The sequence below is a fragment of the Triplophysa rosa genome, linkage group LG13, assembly GCF_024868665.1.
Source record: "Triplophysa rosa linkage group LG13, Trosa_1v2, whole genome shotgun sequence".
Classification (NCBI taxonomy): domain Eukaryota; kingdom Metazoa; phylum Chordata; class Actinopteri; order Cypriniformes; family Nemacheilidae; genus Triplophysa; species Triplophysa rosa.
In genome coordinates, this window is record NC_079902.1 from 18,221,251 (window position 1) to 18,244,976 (window position 23,726).

The 23,726-nt window shown below is 39.4% G+C and overlaps 3 protein-coding genes and 1 pseudogene across 3 annotated transcripts; 1 reads left to right on the top strand and 3 right to left on the bottom strand.

Annotated features, from left to right (window-relative positions):
* Window positions 1-1,120: 1,120 nt before the first annotated feature.
* Window positions 1,121-2,963, bottom strand: LOC130563856 (calphotin-like; annotated as a pseudogene).
* Window positions 2,964-3,423: 460 nt separating this feature from the next.
* On the bottom strand, window positions 3,424-12,066 carry LOC130563857 (protein MGARP-like). Its single transcript, XM_057349643.1, has 4 exons — window positions 11,891-12,066; window positions 7,602-7,702; window positions 7,174-7,279; window positions 3,424-4,817 (listed from the first exon to the last, which is right to left on the bottom strand). The coding sequence occupies exons 1-4, from the start codon at window positions 11,970-11,972 to the stop codon at window positions 4,405-4,407; spliced, it is 702 nt and encodes a 233-aa protein (XP_057205626.1). The 5' UTR covers window positions 11,973-12,066; the 3' UTR covers window positions 3,424-4,404.
* Window positions 12,067-12,806: 740 nt separating this feature from the next.
* ndufc1 (NADH:ubiquinone oxidoreductase subunit C1) lies at window positions 12,807-13,822 on the bottom strand. The gene is made up of 4 exons (XM_057349978.1): window positions 13,688-13,822; window positions 13,315-13,418; window positions 13,137-13,204; window positions 12,807-12,939 (listed from the first exon to the last, which is right to left on the bottom strand). Exons 1-3 carry the CDS (start codon window positions 13,731-13,733, stop codon window positions 13,145-13,147), a joined length of 210 nt encoding a protein of 69 aa, XP_057205961.1. The 5' UTR covers window positions 13,734-13,822; the 3' UTR covers window positions 12,807-12,939; window positions 13,137-13,144.
* Window positions 13,823-14,533: 711 nt separating this feature from the next.
* naa15a (N-alpha-acetyltransferase 15, NatA auxiliary subunit a) lies at window positions 14,534-23,726 on the top strand. The gene is made up of 20 exons (XM_057350026.1): window positions 14,534-14,768; window positions 16,301-16,385; window positions 16,485-16,589; window positions 16,738-16,895; window positions 17,406-17,540; window positions 17,734-17,887; window positions 18,192-18,311; window positions 18,422-18,517; window positions 18,601-18,707; window positions 18,799-18,871; window positions 19,195-19,364; window positions 19,439-19,591; window positions 19,696-19,824; window positions 21,089-21,302; window positions 21,397-21,590; window positions 21,688-21,796; window positions 21,869-21,967; window positions 22,081-22,224; window positions 22,351-22,448; window positions 22,532-23,726. Exons 1-20 carry the CDS (start codon window positions 14,715-14,717, stop codon window positions 22,736-22,738), a joined length of 2,604 nt encoding a protein of 867 aa, XP_057206009.1. The 5' UTR covers window positions 14,534-14,714; the 3' UTR covers window positions 22,739-23,726.

Below are 23,726 nucleotides of genomic sequence, written 5' to 3' on the forward strand. Positions count from 1 at the left end.
GTTTATTGTATTGTATTTCTTAATTTTGTTATACCCATAGGCCCTTATTTAAATCATTGTGTAATGTATTCTATTGTGTTATGGTCTCTGTGTACTGTTGTTGCTGTTTCTGTGTTCTGGATGCTCCTGTCACCAAAACAAATTCCTTGTATGTGCAAACATACTTGGCAATAAAGCTCTTACTGATTCTGAAGATATTTTATAACCACAGACATTTTTGTACGGATGTGATGACAATTAATGAACCATCTGAAAGAGAACAGGAACACAAGACGCAGAAGGAGAAGCAGCACAGTGTTGAGATAGTGTTGTAATACCTGACATGTAAAATTAATGTTAAAATGCAATTTGTAACACGATAATATTGTAATGTATTAATAATATTAACATTTGCAATGTGTCACATTTTCACACAATTATGTCGTAGCTCAGTGGTTAGAGCATGACGCTAGCAACGCCAAGGTCATGGGATAGATCCCAGGGATTGCACATATTCAAATACAAATGTATAGTATCATGCAATGTAAGTCGCTTTGGATAAAAGCGTCTGCCAAATGCATTAATGTAAATGTAATGTCAAAATTTCATTGGTACCTCAATACTGATTTAGGCAGTGAAAAATGTATTTTTGATGAAATACTGTTATTGCATTTAAACAGAGTTTGTAAATTCTACATGGTTCAAACTGAGGTAGAGGAATCAAAAAATACTGAAAATGTATAAATAACTCGGACCAAAAATAGCGTAAAAGGAAGTGTAAGAGAATATCACGCAGGTATGGCAGTGTCTTTGTTTGGCAAATTTGCAACCCTGCTGGTATAGTAGCTACTAACATGACAATTAGAAACCTGTCCTACTAGAGTGAGGTTTGAGGTAGAGTTAACTAGATTATAATAGGCTCAACTGTGCAGCTAACTAGAAAATACAAAGGGTGGAGTATCACTTAAAACGTCTAAATGTACATCAAGATTGATCACAGCTTTTCATAGATAATGTTCAAGAGACCTGTATGAGTCATGCAATTGTTTCTGTGTCAGTGGAGGTATTGTTGAAAGACAGTCTGGGCCCAGTGTTTGGATCAAAGCTGAAAATGCATGAAATCCATAGTGCCATATTGAAGGTGAGCTCAAAGTAAAAAGAGGAAATAGGGAACAGGGAAGGCACATTACTATTTTTTCATTCTTCTTCAAGGAACCAGTTTACAATCCCAGGATATCTGACCTAAACTGCAATAAAGACAATGCAAAACAGAAAATATGACCTGTTAATCAGTATATATTTTAAATAAGGTATTACACACTTTGTTTGAGAACAAAGATAGTAAACATAACTAATAACACAACTATGAATGAAATCCACCACCCAAAAACAAACAAACAAAATGAAATTGTAACAAAATGCTTTTAGCTCCTTAGCTGTTATGAATGCATCTGTACTTTAAGCAATCAGTGCTTGCCATATAGATGATAGAAACATATTATAGACCTTGCTTAAATAATAAATTCCAAAATTAGTAAATAAATCAATAAATGAGCAACATTTTCCCCTCTTTCTATTTCTTCATTCTGTTCACCATTAAATACATTCTCTGATTAATCCATTATTCACTACCTCTAATACAAATTCACCTTTCTCTTATTAATTACTATTCTGACAATTTCGAGGTCATTTTGTTAATCCAGTTTTACTTTTACAAACATCATTAATTCAGTGAATAAAGTCACCCTTTTTAAAGTAGATTACCTGTTACCTGACCTGAAGGCTCAACTTCATCATCAGGGGCTGGGATGATCTTGCCAGTCATGGGAGATACACCCAGGACCTTGGGCTTTTTTTCTGTTTTGGGAGCTCCTTCCAAGACAACCACTATGTAATCTCGCTTCGATTCAGCAGAAACAGACTCTTCCAAACCATCAGGTGCACTCGATGTTTCAACTGTAGATGCTCCCTCTACCACCACTTTACTTACAACAGCAGGTTCAATCGCACTTTCTGTGACTTCCACAACTGGACTTTCAGCAATGACTTCTTCAACTACTGCAACAACTGGAGCTTCTTCTGGTGCCTCTTCTAATACTGGGGAAACTGATGACTCAACTGGTGCTTCCTCTGCTACTGGGGAAACTGGTGCCTCCTCTACTACTGGGGCATCAACTGCTGCCGCCTCTACTACTGGGGCATCAACTGGTGCCTCCTCTACTACTGGGGCAACTGGTGTCAACTGGTGCCTCCTCTACTACCAGGGCATCAACTGGTGCCTCCTTTACTACTGGGGCAACTGGTGCCTCCTCTGCTACTGGGGCAACTGGTGCCTCCTCCGCTACTAGGGCAACTGGTGCCTCCTCCGCTACTGGGGCAACTGGTGCCTCCTCCGCTACTGGGGCAACTGGTGCCTCCTCTGCTACTGGGGAAACTGGTGCTTCCTCCGCTACTGGGGCAACTGGAGCCTCCTCGGCCACTGGGGCAACTGGTGCTTCCTCGGCTACTGGGGCAACTGGTGCCTCCTCGGCTACTGGTGCGTCAACTGGTGCCTCTTCTCCTACTGGGGCAACTGGTATATCAACTGGAGTCTCTTCTGTCACTGGGGTAATTGATATCTCTGCTTCTGGGGAACCTGGTGCCTCTTCTGAGACTACTGGTGAATCAGCTGACACATCCTCCTCTGCTGCTAAGACCCCTTCTATCATTGGGGAAACAGGTGCTTCCTCTGTAACCAAGGCAACAGATACCTCCTCTGCAACTGGTGCCTCTTCTGGCGAAACTGGTGTTACTGGTTCACTCTGTAACTCATTTGCTGCAGAGACCTCAGTGGGCTTCTCTGGTACGGTTTCAGTTTGCACTGCAGCCTCTGCACCAGCACCCACGTCCTCCACTGACACGGATTCCAGAGGAAACACCTCAAGCACAGAAGCAGCAGCCATCTCCATTGTTTCTGGGGTTACTGGGCTGACAGACTCTGACTGTGCAACTGCAAAATACAACAACGCCACCCAAAGAGCTTAAATAAATATTAAATTCATTATATTCATGCAGAGGTTTTTAACTTTCTAACACATGTACATTAAGTCATCTGGTATAAGTAGAGGCACACAAGGTGTGTGAATTTAGTTTAAAATCGCAGATAGATTTCAATACACAAACATACATAGTAAAAGATACAAAATAAGACTAAATGTACATACTTTACACCGTAAAGGAATATGAGAGAGTGTTTTAAGTTTAGAGTTTACAGTTATTCAACTGATACATAGAGGCTTTACTGTCAAATATCACATAGAAAGGGACATACCACATACTTTAAAGATACTACGGTGTCATGATGATATTTCAGTGAACGATCAAAAACCCTAAATTGAACATTTTAAAAACATTGTTTATTAGGTATAATTACACTTTGCAAGAGCAGAATGGTTAAAGAAAATGAAGACAGAATATCTTTGATACTTCTCAATAGTTTTATTAAATGGCTTCGAATCCCTCATTCTATTTTTATCAAATTAATGACACGGTTGCAATTTTCCAAGTAAATGACCACTTTCGTTGATTACATACATATGCAAGTTCCTTGTTAGGTTACATTTCCCTGACAGTTTATTCATACTGATGACTACAAAGGTTTACTACTGTAAACTAATACAGAAACATATCTGTCACAGTAGCTAGGGTGCAAATGACTCACAGTTGGATTTAGAGTATAAGATTTCACAATATCAATTGGCGTGTACCATCTAAATGATATCTGGCAGAGAAGCACAGAATAAAATGGTCATGGTCTAAACACAGCAGTCCATAGGCAGCTTATCAGTGTCTTTTCATGCAGTTGAAAAGAGGTAAGGCAAACCAGAGGTCGAAACATACATGAGGCTCAGATTTGTAAATGGTTGATAAGATCATGATTGAAAACAATGCAAGTAATGAAGAGACAGAATTTGATGGTATAAAGGAAAGGCATGAGTGGTGGAATGTCATATTTCACAAAAAGCAGCAACTTTAGATTCTCACAGTAGTTAAATATTTAAATATCTACACTGGATATAAGTTATTAATATAACTTTATAAATTGCACGTCCGAGACAATCTCTATTCCTTTTTAAATGTTCTGCCAAACCCCATTTTATAACAGAAACATACCCATATATACTTACATAATAGGGTGTCTGCCATTTAGTAAAAGGACTTTATTCAAGATTCATGCACAAGGATCAAAACCTACTGAGCTCCTTAAAGCGTCAGGAATCGAAGAATCTAAGTATAGACTCTCTAAACATTCTTTTACAGTATTTATTGTTGTGTCATAGGAATACTTTTTTTTATCACTTGAGGGATGACTGTGAATTTTTCTAAATGGGACATTAGAGTCATGAATTGTATGTGCAGGTGAGTGTTTGTGTACCCACGGGCCTCTCAGGCCTTTGTTTCAGTAGCATCGGTTATTGCCTCATCTTGGGAGGCCGGTGGCGTACCATTGTTCTCTGATGCAGGCTCTTCAGCTTGGATGACCGGAGCTACAATAACCTCTGCTGCTGCCTCAACTTCCTGTGCCACCTTTTCCACTTCCTGTGCCACCGTCACTACCTCCTCGGCGGTCTCTGCAACAACCTCCGCCACCTCGGCCACCACCTCTGCAGTCTCTGCGACCATCTCGGCAACCTTTTCCACAACAGTCTCCAGAGACCCAGCGTGTTCTTTGCTGACCTGGGCTGTTTCCATCAACACCTCAGTCTCTGCCTCATTTTCATTCGCAACAGCAGCCACAGGCTCCTCAGATGCGCTTTCTGCAGTTTCTGTTGCCTCTGCTTCCTCTGCCTCACTGGCTTCTAAGCAAACAACAGAGAACAGAAAACCAATCAGCCAGCTATGCTTCAATGTTTCAGCACACATTCTGATAAGATGATGAGAGATAAGAAGATCTTGTGAAGGATTTAATTTAATGGATTATGCTAAAATTAATAACATTAAAATATAAACCAACTCATCAACCATTGTTATTGAAGTTTAAAAACATTTCAGTTTAATTTTACTAGGCCCTAACTAGAAAATAACCATAGCATTTGAAATACAATTGCCATTATACAAAATGACTAAACTTTTGGTCAAACCTATGTGGCATTATTCATGGTGAAAAATCTGCCTAGAACTGTAACTAACTAACTAGACATCAGGACAGCTGAAAACATGGGCGGATCCAAATAAAATGTCTACATGCGCATTTTAAAACACACAGCGCCCATCTTAACTCCAAAAAAAATCACCATCAAAGGGGTGTACAAGAACCAAAAATCAAAATCACTGCAGACAGCATGCAAAACCCAATGAAGAGGAGGGGTGAAGATAACAGAGAAATAAAACAGGAACAACAGGGAGGAATGGGCAGGTGAGGAAATACAAAGATGGTCGAGCCTTACCATCCGATCAAAGTTAGCAGTCACAGCATCTCTGTACATTCCAGTAACACACAGAATAACCACCAAGTGGCTTCATTGTCAACTTTTAATATGTTTACCAAAGCTGGCTTTACATAATGTTTACACAACATTAACAATTTTAACTATAATACACCACAGTACGCTAAAATAAATAAGTCAATAGAGGAAAAAATAAATTTGGTGCGAAATATGAATCTAGAAAGCGGGACACATAGGGGGTCATAAGTACAGTAGCTCAGGAGTGAGTGATCCAAAACTGATGACTATAGATGACCAGCCCGACTGTCCAATTTAGTTAAACTGGAAAGAGGCAGAACAAACAGATGGTTAGAAAAGAGATGCTTAAAGTTTAGTTGACTAGATAGTTTCTTAGTTTTTAGGAAAAAGGTCTTTCTGGACTGCAGCGAGTAATAAAAGACTTCAGGTAAAGACATTGGGAAAAGAATAGAAATGCACAAGGGTATTGACAGAATCTTTTAAGGTTAATACAACAGGAGTGAGAGTGTGATCCAGTGCCAGAGAAAGTAACACCCAGTTTTGATTAACAGTTGGGTTTGAAGGATTGGACACGAGTGCAGCTATTCACTAAACATAACAATCCCAGCCACACCGAATGCAGCAATTCATATAAAATCAATAGTTTCATACTTTTGCTATATTTTTCTACTCGAGCTTGAGATCTAACATTGCATGTATCCTAAATATAAGCAGAAACAGATTCCACCAACCTAATATACTGTAGTTTTTGCATAAGAAAACATTTGTTTGACTTTCAGATTAGGTTAAGTTTTCTTTACATTAACAGAGCAAATAATCATAATGAACAGACATAATGCCTAAACTCAATTCATCATTCTACATTTCAGACCATGCATATTAAAGCTCACCAAATGGTTTTACATTTAGGACATGCTTAACAAAGATGTTTAAATTACAGACACTTAATTTGTTGAAAAATCACAAAAGAGACAGTTTAGTGAAAACTGTGAGGCACCATTTCACATACATTTTGATTTTATCTCATCTGGCCTTACATACACAGTAACGTCATACATTAAGATTCATTATGTACATTAAACTTCATCATGTAAAAATTACTGAAAAAACATTTACTCACCATCATTCCCACCTACAAACAAAAAGAAAGTTTATTTATTATTTGAAATCTGTCAATGAATGTACTAAAGCTTGTGTATTAAGCTTGCACACAAACATTAATCCGGTCAAACAGTATCTAATTTCATATGACAATGTCAATGAGAAAGTCTTTAAATACTGTTGTAATTAAGTGAAGACTGTTTATTTTGGCTTACATGGAGGCATGCCAGAGAGGCCTGGATACGATACAAGTTATTTATTGTACTGGAAGTTGACTTGGCTGAACTGTGACAGTGTACAAAGGTGGAAACTTTCAGCTGTTTGACACTACTGCACTGACCCAGAGACGGTGCAGGTTTTTCGATAGCTCTTATGCATACTAATACATCATGTTGTTGTTGTATTTGAGCTATGCAAAAACTAGCAATAGAATATTTCAGTGGCATCTGGATTAGAACAAAATGAGTTTGCTGTGTAAACTGGCAATTGAGTTCAGCAGGTAAGCAGCCTGAGTACACAAAGATTTCTATTGATGCAACCTAGAAAACCTTAAATAACCTTTAAAACTGCTCATGTAATTCTTAACAATGACACGGACCAAGTTACAATACTGAACGGAAAATATGTTAAGACCATAAGTAAGACTTACTCTTGGGTGGCCATGGTTTGGGCTTCCACTCAGTCTTGGGACGAGCCTCAATTTCTGAAATGCGGTCAATGAAACGGTCACGGTCTGTTGTGACTGTTCTGTAGGCCTGTCACAGATTTCAATGAAGACATTAATAAAACATGTTTATTTTAATGTATTTGTCTGATGAGTTACATGCAGTCTATTGGATTTTTAATAAAGACAACAAAAGAGTATTCATTTAGCACCTTCAGCAATGCATAAAACTCTAATTTGTTATTATTTAATCAAGCAAAATGTACAGGCAAATCTTGTTCCATTTACACAACAACAAATAGACTCCTCCTACCAAAGAAATCTTTGTTGAAGATGTTATTTACATTCGTCTTTTTTGCATGTTGAATTTTAGAATAGCTTTAAATTACTTTCTGGGTTCTGACAGAACTTACATATGCCAAGGCGCCTGCAAACGTTCCGCCACAGAGGACTGCATAAAGGAAATTTTCACCTGAGCCACCAGGACCTGACGACATAAGCCTCCGAGGAACGACTGCAAAGAGAAAAAATTGTGAGTTTGAATGCTATTTTTTCTTTCTTCCCCCTTAAATCTTAAGAGCGAATGGCACAGAGATGGACCTCCAAGGCAATCCCAGGAAGGTTGTGAGCTGTTCATTGCCCAGTAGTTCGCTGTCAAATTTGATTCTGGACAATGGCTTTAGGTTCCTATATAAATATACCCATCTGCGTTCATCTAGCTGTTAACCTTTGTATTCCTGTCTATCCAACACTCAAATTATGGTTACAATTAATCCATAAAAATTTTAATGAGTGTAGATGATTTTTCTAAATGTAAATTTTTCAGACTAATTTTTATAATAGATTATCTAAATCTATTAAACCTATTAAATGTAAATATAACTTGATATATTATGCTTCAGGTTGGACCTCTATCAAAACTCTTCTCTTAAATAAAAAGTTGCCTGGTGCCCTCTAAAGAAAATCTGGACAAATATTAGTTCAGTCAAATTATGTCTGGACCACAATTGATCCAACATTAGCATAGGAGGTTTGGTCAGAGCATTTACAGTATTCTCATTAAAATAATCCAGTCGCTTAGTCTTGAGTAAATGGGTTATAGACACCTCTGTGTTATTTATACCAGTTAATCTTATAATCTCTCACAGAAGTTAAGGGATGAGACCAACAGACAATGCTATTGGCTTCACCCTTCTCCCTCCCAACTGGAAAACAAGAACACCTATGTGAGAATGCTGTTTGTGGACTACAGCTCCGCATTTAATACCATCGTGCCTGCCACACTGGTTGCGAAGCTCCGGACTCTGGGACTAAACAGATCTCTGTGCAGCTGGATCCTGGACTTCCTGACAGGCAGAAGTCAGGTGGTCAGAATGGGCAACAAAACGTCATCCCCGCTGACCCTCAACACTGGTGCTCCTCAGGGTTGCGTTCTCAGCCCACTAATGTACTCCCTGTGCAGCCCACTGTGCAGCCACACACAGCTCCAAAGTCATCGTCAAATTCGCTGACGACACAACGGTGATAGGCCTGATCACCGAAAATGATGAGACGGCCTACAGTGAGGAGGTGAGTACCCTGACTAAATCAGGAGAACCACCTCTCACTCAACATCGACAAGACCAAGGAGCTGGTGGTGGATTTCAGGAGACAAAGCAGAGAACACACACCCATCACCATCGACAAGTCACCTGTGGAGCGGGTAAACAGCTTTAAGTTCCTCGGCGTTCACATCACTGAGGATCTTACATGGTCCGCTCACACAGATGCAGTGCTGAAGAAAACACAGTACGCCTCTTCTTCCTGAGACTGCTGAGGAAGTTTGGAATGAGCCCCAGCATCCTCAGAACATTCTACACCTGCACTGTGGAGATGCATCCGGCTGCATCACCGCCTGGTTTGGAAACAGCACCTCTGGCAACCGCAAAGCTCTGCAAAGGGTTGTGCGAACTGCCCGCCACATTGTGGGAGGTGAGCTTCCCTCCCTCCAGGACATCTACACCAGGCGGTGTATAAGGAAAGCCCGGAGGATCATCAGTGACTCCAGCCACCCGTCCCACAGACTGCTCTCTCTGCTGCCCTCAGGAAGACGTTTCCGCAGCATCCGATCCTACACTAGCCGACTGAGGGATAGCTTTTCCCCTTAGGCTATCAGGCTAATGAACTAATACACCCTACAGCATACTCCCACTTTACGGTATGCCACACACTGCACTTTAACACTGACACAGTTCGAACTGGACTACACGTACACTAGGGATTTAACGATTCACTCAGCTCACGATGCGAGTCACGATTCTGATCTCACGATGCGATTTATTCACGATTTACTCACGATTTATTTTTACAAAATGAGTTGAAACAAATTAGAAATGAACAACTTCCCTTGCATTATTTCTTAAATGCTTCACGTTTCTTTGTACAGTATAATAAAATAATGTTTTATTTCAAATAACAAAACTAAACTGCAATTTTATAACAAATTAATAATAGAAAAAGTCTCTTTAATATAAACAAACTAATACTGTCTGAGCTTTTCTTGGATTTTTTTGCATTTAAGAAATATCAGCATGTCCACGTTTAGATTTGCAGTGAAAATAGCAGCCCCTGCTGTTCAAAAAATGTATTGCGATTCAGTTCACACCTCAACTGATTTGAATCGTCACTCATTATAACGGATTTTCAACCGGCTAACGGTGAATCGTTACATCCCTAACGTACACACTGCACTAATACAACAATCTATCTGCTACTACTGGATACCATCCAATGCACATCCATGACATTCGCGTATCCAGTTTAAGTATAATCTGCTGCCCCTTCGCATATTATTGTGTGTATATACGTGTACATAATGCAGAATGTGTACATATGGTGTATAATGTGTATTGATAACTGTAAGTGCGCACGGAGTATGCGTATGTGTATATTGCACACTGTCATAAGTCTGTAAGTATGTAAATAGTACTGTCTATATGTAAACTGTTTCTGCACTTTCTGGAGCACGCACTCAAGAATTTCACTCACCAAGGCACTTGTGCTGTGGTGATGTGACAATAAAAGTGATTTGATTTGAACAAAAAGTGAGAAATGCTTTGCTAGACTGAGACCGATGACTATATTTAGAGAGTAGGGTGGTCATCAACCTAAATGCATACAGTTTATTCACTTAATACAATTTAATGATGACAAATAAGACATAATTCTTGAAATAAAATTTATATTACAGAAAAATAACTACAATTTAAAACACAGAAGAGCTGCAAAGTCTGTTAATTGGCCAAAGCAGGTTGGGTTAAAGGTTATTTCTAATAATCTCCCATTGATTGATTGGCCTTATCAATATATTAGTCTACTCTAACATTACCTTAGATTAGTGTTTCAGGGCTCACTAGGGGCCTCAACAAACTTAAAAGGGTGTTACTTAAAATATGACAAAATAAGAATTTAAATATGCCGAAAAATTGTAAATTGTGGTGTTTCTTAGCGTTTGTTATTTTTATAACAAATATACATCTTTCTATATGTATGCCAAGCTCTAAAATATTTCACTGGGTATTAATTGTGAGAGGACGAGGATCTTAAAATATTTTTGTAGATATAGAGGGCCCTGAAGACAAAAGTTGAGAATCACCTTCACCTGTGATCATGACACTTTTCTTACATAGTAGTTATGTAACCACTGGCAAATAAATCTGTAAATAGATTTCTCACAGCTTGATACTGGAACAGTTGAGCAGGCAAGAATGAATGAAAGGTTTAAAGCAAGCCTGTACAAGTATATATCTCACGCCTAATAGTCTTAAATTATACTTTTAAACCTTCTTTTATTCATTTTACGAGAGCATTTAATGGGAAATTTCTTATTTAAGCTATGCGTAACCTATTAACTTATCGTTCTGAATATATTTTTATACTAAACAAAAAACAAACGCTAACATCGACTTCCTGCGTCCATACATCGACCTCCGTCATACGTATACAACCACGTGAGCTGTACATGGAAACGTACTGCTATGGTACCCTTGCAATACTGAAGGTCACAAATAAGTGCCCAATGAATAACGTCAAACATTTAATTTTGACTGATTCCCTATTACGCAAGTTCGCGTTTCATAATCCATTAAGTAAAGAGAGGGTGCATTTGCTGGTGCAAACATTAACGAACCACGTTCATAGTTTAAAACCAAGTCTATTCAATGAACAAATTAGTACCAACAAAACAATGGACGAAAATTAATAATAGTATACGTTTGCGTTGTCCAAGATGGCAACATTCGCATGTTTGGTGCCAGGCGGAGTTTTATTCGATCTGTACACTGTGTTCCCTTCAAATAACGCATGTGTAACTTAAGTATATTAGGCGTGTAAACTGCAACAGCCTCTAAAAATGTGATCATTACTTTCAAGTCATTTAAACATGCGAAGCGCACCAGCACGCTTCGATGTTGTAACTGACCTTCATTTCTCCTTAACCCTAAATTACATACAAGTTTACCATAAAATTATATCCGTGTGAATGTTGTGAAATATTACGCCAAATGTCTAACTCAACCACATTTTCAGTCTAAGCACACTTCCAAAATTTGCGAACAGTTTACAATGTTAACAGATCGTTAAACACCAATGCACATAGATGACCGCTATAATGATGACATTTACAAAGAAAAAAGAAACTATCAAAAGGTAAAATGGACCTCACCATCCCTACAGAGGTGTGCGCGATAAAGTGACTGTCGCGCCAGAGGCCCACACCTCTGCCATGCCGCTCTGCACGGAAACATTGTCCAAACAGCCACGGAAGGTAATCTGGGTGCGAGTCCAACAGAGGCTCAATGAATGACTGCGAGAGTGTGGGGACAGTTGGAGTGGGAGGAGTGAGCACGACAGGAGGGGAAAACGCTCACTTGCATCTACTCTACCCGACAGCAGTCAGGTCGACGCCCCTTACAAGTATTTGGGTGATTGTTTTATTGCCATTTGCCTAAAATACAGAAATAAATTCTTCGTAATTGCTTAATGTGTGTTTTCATGTTTTGATATAGTAATTGCATAAATAAAACGACTTATAGACTAAAACTACTTTTCTCTGCATTGAATGTTTCTGTATGGTGTTCTGTTCAGAATTATTTGTATATACTGTGTATTGTTTTGTTCATCTGTGTTGAAAAGACAGGACACTGTCCAGAGCTCTATATCCTATTCTATTAATTAGTATAGTGTCTGGAAAACCTCACAAGATTAACCATTACACCTAATATAATGACAGTTATTAATTTTGTCTGTGCATTCACTTATTGTACAATAAAAAGGTAATTCCCCCCCAGTTGTTTTTGTCTCTCTTTTCCTGATAAGAATTTTGACTAAAAAAAATGTGCTTACTTATATATTTAGTCTCAGTTTTAAATATGCAGTTCTTATTTCTAGGTAGGTTATTGTTTGCATAATCTAGAGTAACATTTTACTAAAGGTTGGTAGTATGTGACAAATAAAATCTTTAATCCATACAATTTAACCCTATGTTTTTGAATGCTGTTATCGAATCGAACATCCCGAAGAAACAATCGACACTGACTTTGTTCCCCTCAATTCAGAGTAATGATACAATTTACAAGCAAAATAACAACAACCAACGTGATTTCGCAGAGTTTACAAATAGACATTTTTATTAAACATTTTTGTACATATTTTCATAGCAGAGGAACATTTAAATGGGAGAACCCAGAGAACCAATGAACAGCACTCGGCACCCTACAAGGAAAAGGGAATAAAAAATAAATAAATAATCATGCCATGCACTTTAAGCCACAGTATAAGCAAACTATGGTGTCTATAGTCATAAATGAACTTTGGAAACAAACATTAAGGTAAAATCTTGCCCCACACTGTAAATTGACATATTTTATACACGTTGATTACAGTAAAGGAGATGTAATGGTTTAACTTACCCCATGATTTACTCTAGCCCATTCCTTGTTTTGTATTCCAGCACATCAGTGCTGTGTTGTTTGAAGAGCTTGTGGGGAGCAAAGAGATTGTGTCAACACAATCACAAATACTGCAATGACATTTAAAAAAAATAAGTTTGTGTGTAAGTGTGAGGGATAATTTAAATGGTCGAGTTACCAATCCCCAGAGGAAAGCTGTGCTTCCAAATGCCAGCCCTACTCTCAGCATGTTTGGCTTTGAAGGATCAGGTTTGAAGGCGGTGAACGCATTTCTGCTGACCACTGAATGAAGGAAATTTAAACAATTAATCAATCCCATTTATATCTGACATACTTGCTGTGGCTGAAGTAATGTACACTTTTGGTACCTGTTATACAAGTTGCTCCAATATGTATAAGCATTAACACAACTACTGCGCTGCTAGTTGCTAAACTAAGCTAAGCAAGGTCAGCACACTGTGCGTTGCTACAAGGGTCGAGTAAACACAACCAAAGAAACATCCTGGGATACAGAAATGTACGCCGAATATAATTATATTTTTGGGACTTACTCTTATTGATAGTCGATGTTCGCAGCAATAACCGACCGAAAGGCATTTTTACAGCGTTTATTCCCCAAACGCAATGTTGTTCGATTCGATCCTTGTTCGATTATATTTCCTTCGCGTTCACGTCCTGTCAATTTGATAGACGAAACTAGCGGCACGTAGACTAATCGATCACGATTCAAACTCAAGAAATCATGCATTAGTTTATCATACGCTAAAACATTACCTGTAGGGTTAGTGCATTAAAGAACTGCAGTCGTTTTTTATTCTAAAAATAATGTCAACGATCGTATGTAACACGTATCAAAATGAACGTACCATTTTGTATGTTGTATAAGCAACCTCAAAACTTGTCAAACTCCTTGTACTTTACGTACTAACTTTGGAAACAATGTAAACATTAATAATCATGTATAGGTTTTTTCAACGCTTACTAATGCATATGGGTTAATAGTGCCATCTACTGATTAAAATGCGCACGTAGTTATTTTACATTATACAATTATGTAGCTCGGTGGTTAGAGCATGCGCTAACAACGCCAAGGTGCTGGGTTCGATTCCAGGGTATTGCATATTTAGAAACAAATGTATAGGATAATGCAATGTAAGTCGCTTTGGATAAAAGCGTCTGCCAAATGCATACATGTAAATACAATTATTGCAATGTTTATCCTTTGTTTGTGACTTTTTTCTGTATCCCTACAATAACATAATCACCATTAAGGCCAAAAATATGATTAAATGGCCACACTTTCGTTTCCTTTCATATGTTATTAATTTTCACTGATTCATCCCCGTCTCGGAAACGCTACACACTCGGCGCATGCCCAGTTCACCATTTGACCCGGAGAGAAGGAGCGTCGCCATTTTGGTTCTGAAGGGGGGCCTGCTGTCACCACGTGAAGGCGAGGAGCCCCAGACAGCGAAGTTCTGGGGGATTTTACGATACGGCGGACAATCCGGCTAGAGGATCACGCATTCCGGTTCATGACCAGAGCAAAGTAAGGGGGATCATCACTCAATAAGAACAATGCCCTCGATAACTCTGCCGCCGAAGGAGAACGCTCTCTTTAAGAGAATATTGGTAAGTTGGGAGAAATGTAGCTGCAAATGAGTGCTGGGTCGTTAATAATAGAAAGCAAACGTGTGTCATTCGCCTTCCTATTTTAGCCAGGATCGCTCTTCGCTGACCCCACGAGAAACCTCCCTAAGAGATTTTTGCAGCCTCGTTGGGTATTTACGGAGGCTAAGAGTGGGCATTGGCATTGGTTTAATACTGGTAACACGACTATTAGTTCATGCACATTCACGCAGTTTGAGAGCAGTTGAACTTGCCCAGTACGAAGCAGCTAACTACCTTAGCACGTTCAGCCCAGATCAGTTTGATATACGTGTGTTCGGAATAAACATTATTGGTGCAAAAAGTCAAACTATTTTAACACGAGCATGTGCGGTTGAAGAGTTTCTCCTAATCGCGCTGCATTAATTTGATGACCAGTCAACGTACATGCTAACTTTTAAACTTCAGCCACTTATAAACCTGTTTAACCACAACGCATTACAAGCGTACGTGAGGTTTGAAAGAAGAATGGTAATGGTTATTTTACTGCGTTGTCTACAACAAATATTATTTTGCACAATTTGTTGTAAAATGGCTACTAATGTAGTGCAGTGTGTTTCCATATTGGCACTTTTATTAGTATTTAAAGCCACGCCTCAAAACTGCTGTCACATTCAAACTTAACAAACCATGCATAAGTTTAACATCAACTAAAACATATCAACAACTCTAATGAACATAATAATCCTCAAATAATGTCAATTTATGTGTACCTCATACCAAAGTTACTATTTTGTATGTTGTTAAAGCTACTTCAAAGCCTTGTGCTTGAAGTTGTTTTGTACAGGTTATTTTAACTCACTGGCTTGACAAGTCATTGTTTTTAATTAGTAATAATGTGTAATAATAACCAGCATAGAAACAGACCAAGTAGTTGTTTTATCATATTAGACATTTTTTCTGGAAAGTAACATACAAGAGAGTTTACATTTTCTTGGGTTACACATGCAACAATGCAGACAGTATAGAGGCATTCTTAATTATTTAGTTTTTTTGACATGCAGTGCTTTGAACCTCTAAGCTGTTGTACTGACCATTGTAGATAAGATATAAATGTGTTTGAAATCAACATCTCATTCTGCATAGAGATACTAAAAACCACATTCAATTGATCTACATGACAGGGATTAGTAAGCAAATCTTGAAAAGAGCAGTAGGTGGGGCTTTTCTCAAATCCTTTTTTTTGGCACCAGTGTCTTGACTATCCAGTGCATGTCTTTGCAAGAGTCGACGTTTGCGCTCTCAAACTTTTTTTTAGCCTTTGTGAAGTGATGTCTCCTCTGCAAGGTGCCAGTGTGATTCATACTGCTGTCAGACTATAATGGGTCTTCTGACTTTGTAGTTGCGCTGGTGGTTATGTGTTATTCACACAATTTCTCTGCGGTTTTGGTTCGATGCATTTGGTTATGGAATGTAAACAAGATATCGCTAACCACATTTACATTAGGTCTAATATGAAAATGATTTTAGTTAGCATCCTGATTTTTGTCTTTTAGAGATGCTACGAACACAAGCAGTACAGAAATGGGCTCAAGTTTTGCAAACAGATCCTGTCCAACCCAAAGTATGCCGAACATGGAGGTAACCTTTTTCCAGTTTAAATTATTTGTAAGTGACACCTAAAAGTTGAGCACTTGATCATGACTGGTTACTGTCCTTTTTTTACTTTTTCCTCCGCAGAGACCCTAGCAATGAAGGGACTGACCCTGAACTGTTTGGGACGAAAGGAGGAGGCATATGACCTAGTCCGGAGAGGTTTACGAAACGATCTGAAGAGTCATGTCTGTATCCTAAAACTTATTATTTTGTCAGCAGAGTCATGGAAATGCCCTTCCCTGCCTTTACACAATGAAAGCGGGAGGCTCTTTTGACAGGGATTAGCGCAATTTATGGATGGGTGTTGTGTTGTTTTCTGTCCTTAACTCCTCCACAGGTTGGCACGTGTACGGTTTGCTTCAGCGCTCCGATAAGAAGTATGATGAGGCCATCAAGTGCTACAGAAATGCTCTTAAATGGGACAAAGACAATCTGCAAATCCTCAGAGATCTCTCCCTGCTGCAGATTCAAATGAGAGACCTCGAAGGTTATAGGGTAAGTTATTTTGAACGTGAGCACTTGTGTAAGTGTCCGGGAACAATCAAGTAAATTTATATAAACACACTTGCATGTAACACCTAGAAAATGGAATGTGGTAAAGAAATTTTTATGTATTGTATATGAATGTATAGAGCTTGTTAATCGACATCACGCCGCGTTGAATGTTGCGCCATCTTGGGAGGATGGCTGCTAGTGCGTTCAATGCAGTGTTTTGTTTTTCTTGTTTGATTAGGAAATATTACTATGGTAGGTCGGTCATGTTGTGTTAAAAACTGCAATAGCATTACGCAGAGTCGTTCAGGAAAAGCCCATGGTTCTTTCACTTTCACCATATATCAAACAAAACAAGTAACGGTACAAATCAAAACAATAATAGCAGTGGAGTTTTATCCTCCCAAGATGGCGGCACCGCTGCAACTTGCAACATATGGCGTGACGTCAGCTTCACATTCTCTATTATAAAATATATAAAATATAAAATTATCTTTTCTCTGCTTTTCACAGGAGACCCGGTACCAGTTACTTCAGTTACGGCCAGCTCAGAGAGCGTCCTGGATTGGTTATGCCATTGCGTATCACCTTCTGGAGGATTACGAAATGGCAGCTAAGATTGTTGAAGAGTTCCGCAAAACACAACAGGTGCCTTTTTAAACCTTTTTCTGTCCGTTAAATCATCCACACACAGAGATGCTGCATGATATTGAAAACAAATGGAACAACTAAACTTTGACTATAGATTATTAAATATATAGATTATAAAGAATATTAAAATCATTCAGCTTTTGATTTTGGATGTCACTGATGTGTGTGTTTTTGTGCACTTGTGTTTCAGACATCTCCAGATAAAGTGGATTACGAGTACAGTGAGCTCTTGCTGTATCAGAATCAGCTGTTGAGGGAAGCCGGACTTTTCAAAAAAGCTCTCGATCACCTGACCAACTATGAGAAACAAATCTGTGACAAACTGGCTGTAGAAGAGATGCGAGGTGCGTCTTTTACAAACATTTTTTAAATGCATTACAGTTTTAAGGTAAAAATTGTATTTAAAGCTGCTCTCTAATTGTTGCCTCAAAATCGGCTTCTCTGTTTGAAACACAAAATTGCAGCCTCCTTTAAATACCCTTACATGAGTTGAAGTCAAATAACTGACATTTCCTGCGATATCGTACCCAACAACTCAATTCCAATATTATTATGATACTTTCGTGTATTTGCTCTGTAACCAGTTTTTGTTTATTTGTAATGGAAAAAAGGTTACATTGGTTACAACTTTATGTGGTATGTGTGTAGGAGAACTGCTGCTGAGATTGGATCGGGCTGGTGAAGCTACAGAGGTCTATCACCGACTGCTGGAGAGAAACCCTGAGAACTGGAGCTACTATCAAGGGCTGGAGAAAGCACTCAAAACAAGTACACGCATGCACATTTTTCCATCATCATCTTATTACACTGAATATAGTAAAGCCTAGATGTTTTTGTTTCATTTAGCCTCTTATTATCTGCAATGTTTTTTTTTTCAGAGAGTGCAGAAGAGAGGCAGAAAATCTATGAAGATGCTTGGGTTAAGTATCCTAAGGGCCTGGTGCCAAGAAGACTTCCTCTTAGCTTCCTCACTGGTAAGTTTCAGTGCTGTTAAATCAATAGAGCCGTTCTGATCTGGTAATGCATGTGTGTGAATGACTGCATATTTTTCCGGCAGGTGAGAAGTTCAGAGAGTGTTTGGATCGGTACCTGAGAATTAACTTAAGCAAGGGATGCCCGCCTGTTTTTACCACGCTTAAATCACTGTACCCTCACAAAGACAAGGTAAGATGGACAGGACGGTTTAACAGAGAAGAGAAACCAAAATAGGGAGTATAATCTTTGGAGTAACGTCTCTTCTTCTCATTCTGTACAGGTGGCTATAATTGAGGAATTAGTTTTGGGCTATGAAAAAAGTTTGAGGACCTGTAGAATGTTCAACCAAAATGGTGAGTAAATGTGCCGATGAACATAACATGTGAAGCTGGGCAATAAAGCAAAAAGTTTTTTTTATTTAATTTCTGTGTATTGATGGTTTATTTGTTTATACATTATATTTTTTACATGAATAATTTTATTATCCAGCACAATTTTCATGTGTATGTGCCATACATCATGCTTCAGTATATTGACTTTTGATTCAATTGATTCCAGTAATACTCCGAGGGAATAGATTTATAGATGTAAAGTAGTTATCCTACAGCATTGGCAGCTGGTGCCCTAGCATTGATCCTTCTGATGGTTAACAACTGGTGCTCCATGTGATTTGTAGATGATGGGAAAACTGAGCCTCCGACTTCCCTACTCTGGGTTCAGTATTTCCTGGCCCAACATTTCAACCATATCCGCAAACAGACCCTTGCTCTCGAATACATCAATGCAGCCATCGAAAGCACCCCCACACTCATAGAGCTCTTCCTCATCAAGGCGAAGATCTATAAGGTAAAACACACTCAGGATGAGAACTATTTTTTCATAGTGAAGTGAGATTGAGTTGGGTTTTTTTTTCGGTTTAGCACTCGGGTAACATCCGTGAAGCTGCTCGCTGGATGGACGAGGCCCAGGGTCTCGACACTGCTGACCGCTTCATCAACTCCAAGTGTGCCAAGTATCTTCTCAAGGCCGGTCTCATCAAAGAGGCAGAGGAGATGTGTTCCAAGTTTACACGGGTTAGTGTTGAACGTCTTGGGGTTGCGGGAACGTGATTTTGGTTTTGCCTTCTTTTGAATGCATTTAATATTAAAGTGTTTTACATCTTTGTTGACGTCTGCAGGAAGGCACCTCTGCAGTAGAGAATCTGAACGAGATGCAGTGTATGTGGTTCCAGACTGAATGTGCGCTGGCCTACAAGTCTCTAAACAAATATGGAGAGGCACTGAAAAAGTGCCATGAAATTGAAAGAGTGAGTACCACGCCTATTCACCCACAACTTTATTTATTCTCTGATGTTAAGTTTAACTGCTCGGCCAAAAATAGTTCACCCAAAAATGTATTTCAAATTCGAGGGGTGGGTTTAGCTAATCCCCCAGTAGTTTCAATGAGGGGAGTCGTTATCCGGCGGGGAGTCAAAATTCGGCACAACACCGGTGCCAGGAAAGGTGGTGGAATCACACAGACACAGAGGGAAGCAATGTGCGCACGAAAAGACCTCCAGCAGATGACAATGTTTCTTTTCCACTGTTTTTATAATGTAAGTAATGGATAATGTACAGCCGCTTGATATTGCAGAGTAAAACCCGACAGGAGCCTGACACGAAGCGGGGTTAACGTTACAATCGGCTGGATGTACATATCCCACATATTAAACCGCTAACGTTACTTACAACATGAGCAAATTATTGGACGCGAAATATTAATTTTAAATATTTTATTTGTTACCAAAACCAAACCTATGCGAGGAAAATGCGTTTCCTTACGGCTTTAATCCAATGCGACGTTCAAACAAGACGAACATGCAATTTGGTTAAATCATTTGTGAATATAATCTCATATGTTATTATTTAGGCATTTATATTTGTTTTTATTGATGAAATATTAAACTAAACTCGTCAAGATGACTCGCAGCACCCGTATGACCTTGTGTTAGTTTATAAAGAGCACTTATACATGTGTACTGTACTTATAGCCACGGAAAAAATGAAGAGATCGCTCCAGTTTTGCCTTTAATTAGCATTTCTACGTGTATTGCGAGCATTCTAGTCCAGTGAATTTCAACCGAAACAAACCTCAGGAGTGACATACAGTAAAGTGTATAAGGAATGAAAGCTGTGATTAAAAATCAGACTTATTCCATCATATGTGACCCAGTCTGAGAAAACCAGGCTAAAGTCTCATAATCTAGAGTATTCTAAAAATCAGTTTGGCCTTTTTAATTTTGTGCAAATATAAAGCAATATTTTTATTTTGAATTTGGGTGAAATTCTGTCAGGAGTTCACAGAAAAAAACAATATGCAGAAAAGCTGAAAGTAATTTGAGTGGTCTCTACATTTTCAGAGGCTGTGTATATGAAATATATATGTATTAGAATGTGCATGTTCATTGCAGGTTTGGTCTAAAATTTCATATAAAGTGGCATTAAAATGTTCTTAAAAAGTCTTAAATTTAACTTTCTTATATCTGTAGACACCCTGTCTAAATTCTACTCTCGTTCTTTTCTTGTTTACAGCATTTTGTGGAGATAACAGACGACCAGTTTGATTTCCACACATACTGTATGAGAAAGATGACGCTGCGCTCCTACGTGGATCTGCTCAAACTGGAGGACGTGTTACGCGTGCACCCTTTCTACTTCAAGGCAGCACGCACGGCCATCGAGATCTACCTCAGCCTTCACGATAACCCACTCTCTGACGACAACAAGGAGTCTCAGGCTGACAATGGTACCATCTTGTACACAACAAGCATTTATTCATCAGAGAAACCTTCTTTGGATATTAGGTCAGCTTTTGGGTAAACTATTGTTTTTTGCTTTAGCAAATCTGACGGACAAGGAGCTGAAGAAGTTGCGTAACAAGCAGAGACGTGCCCAGAAGAAAGCCCAGTTAGAGGAGGAAAAGAAGAACGCTGAGAAGGAGAAACAGCTAAAGAACCAAAAGAAGAAAAAGGAAGAAGATGAGGAAGAAATCGGTGGACCTAAAGAGGAACTCGTACCAGATAAGCTGGCAAAAGTGCTGACACACATTTAAAACCTCTAGTTCTTCAGATGAAGTGAAAATACTGGTTGTTTTTCTCTGAATTGTTTGAGCATCATGATCTTTTGTTCAGGTTGAGAATCCGCTGGAGGAAGCAGTGAAGTTCTTGACTCCCCTGAAGAATTTAGTAAAGAATAAAATAGACACACACCTGCTGGCCTTCGAGATCTACCTCAGAAAAGGTGACCGTACTGACTGACTCGTCATGATTCATAATGCATTAGTCATCATTTGCTAAAATCTTGTGTTTGTAGAAAAGTCTCTTTTGATGCTGCAGTCGGTCAAGAGAGCTCACTCATTGGACCCTGATCACCCCTGGCTTCACCAGTGCTTGGTGCGATTCTTCAAAGGAGGTACATTGTGCGCAAGTGCTTAAATATCCATAAAGCTGCTAAATATAAAGCTACTAAAACGGATATCGAAAGACCTCTAATTTTTGCAATGAGACGTTGCTGTCTGTTTTCAGTTTCAGACAATAAGGACATGCCGGAGGCAGTGCAGACGGTTCTAAAACAGGAGATCACAAAGCATTTCGGAGAGAGTGACCCAAAAACCTTCAACCAAAACTTCCTGAGCAAGCATGTCATCTCTATACCACACAGAGTTGCAGGTACTTGCACGCTGTCGTTATTAAACCTGAAACTTGTCGCATTATAAAGTGAGGTAGAGAAACATTTAAGCGTATGTGTTTTGCTATCTTGCGCCCTCAATTGTCTTTTTTCATGCCTGTATGCAGCTGCTAAGATGATGGTCTATCTGGACCCTTCCGCTGAGGGGAAAGCTGCTGAGCTGGCTACCTCTTTAAATGAGTCCTTAACAGGCAGAACCGTTCAGGTACTGTAACTAAGAGAACAGACTTATATTTGCATTATTCGATGTGTACTACATTACGCTACATCTCTGATGTCTGTTATTAGATGTGCACAGAGGTGCTCCAGGCTTTAAGGGACAACGGTCTGGGCTCACAGCCGGAGAAAATTATCGAATCATACCGTGCGTCCTGCTACGGTCTCTACCCCTACGCCCTGGCCTTCATGCCCCCTGGTTACCAGGACAACTCCGTGGTGACCACAAATGGAGACGTGTCATCCTGCGACCACGAGGACATGCCCAATGAGATGTGAGCATTTCAGGACGGAGCAGGGAGGCCGTTTTATGGCCATCTGCATTTTGAGACCAGACGCCCCACGGAGGTCGAGACTACTGCACTATTGAGACCAGTTACCTTCCACTTTCGCTTCCAACTCACAGGAGCGAACGAGCAATAGGGGTTAAAACCTGTTTTACTCCTTTTTTTTCTTTTTTTTTATAAATACGGCCAACGGCAGTTCTTACGCTAGAACAGAACAAACGGTATTACAGAGAAAGTGAATGATTGATAATGACGGTCACAATGAACTGTGAACTCATCGGACCTAGCTAATGTTTGAGACTGCATTGTTTCATGTTTTTAAGAGTAATTTATATAAAAGAATATTAAAGCGAGCAGAATAATATCAAGAGGAGCAATACTTCTGGTCCAGGTTTGACTTGCGTGGTCATGTGCCAAACCTGTGGGGCAAAGCTTAGATGCAGATAACGGCACCTGTTGTTGAGGGTACTGGGGGGGAGGGATGGTCAGGGTGAGTGTGGCAATGAATAAACGTGACATTGTGCCCATTGTGTTGCTGAGCACAAAGCAGTTCCAGGATCAGCCACCAGGGGAGCCAGCAGTCAAAGCCCAAAGGCTTTCGGGAGGAAATGATGAAGCTCGGCCAATAAACTGATAACAGAGCTGATTGTAAGGTCACCCGGCGTGCTGAGCAGAGGCAGACATGCATCTCTGTTTCTCTTTCATCCTCTGCTGCCTTTAGGTTATTCAGTGAATGTCTCGGAGGCTGAGTGTTTTTTGAGCCTGTAGGACATGTACTGTGACTGTTTATTTTGGGTGAGTTTGGCTTATTTTATTTCCTCCCACTCACTGTTTGGGATCTCTCATGCTGGTTTCAACCTTTCTGTTTGATTTTTTCCCGATAACACAAGACTCAAAGATACCACTGTCTGGATTCTGAGAACATGTTTTGTCATTTCACACTCGCACAGTTACAAATAAAACAAAATAACAGAACTGTG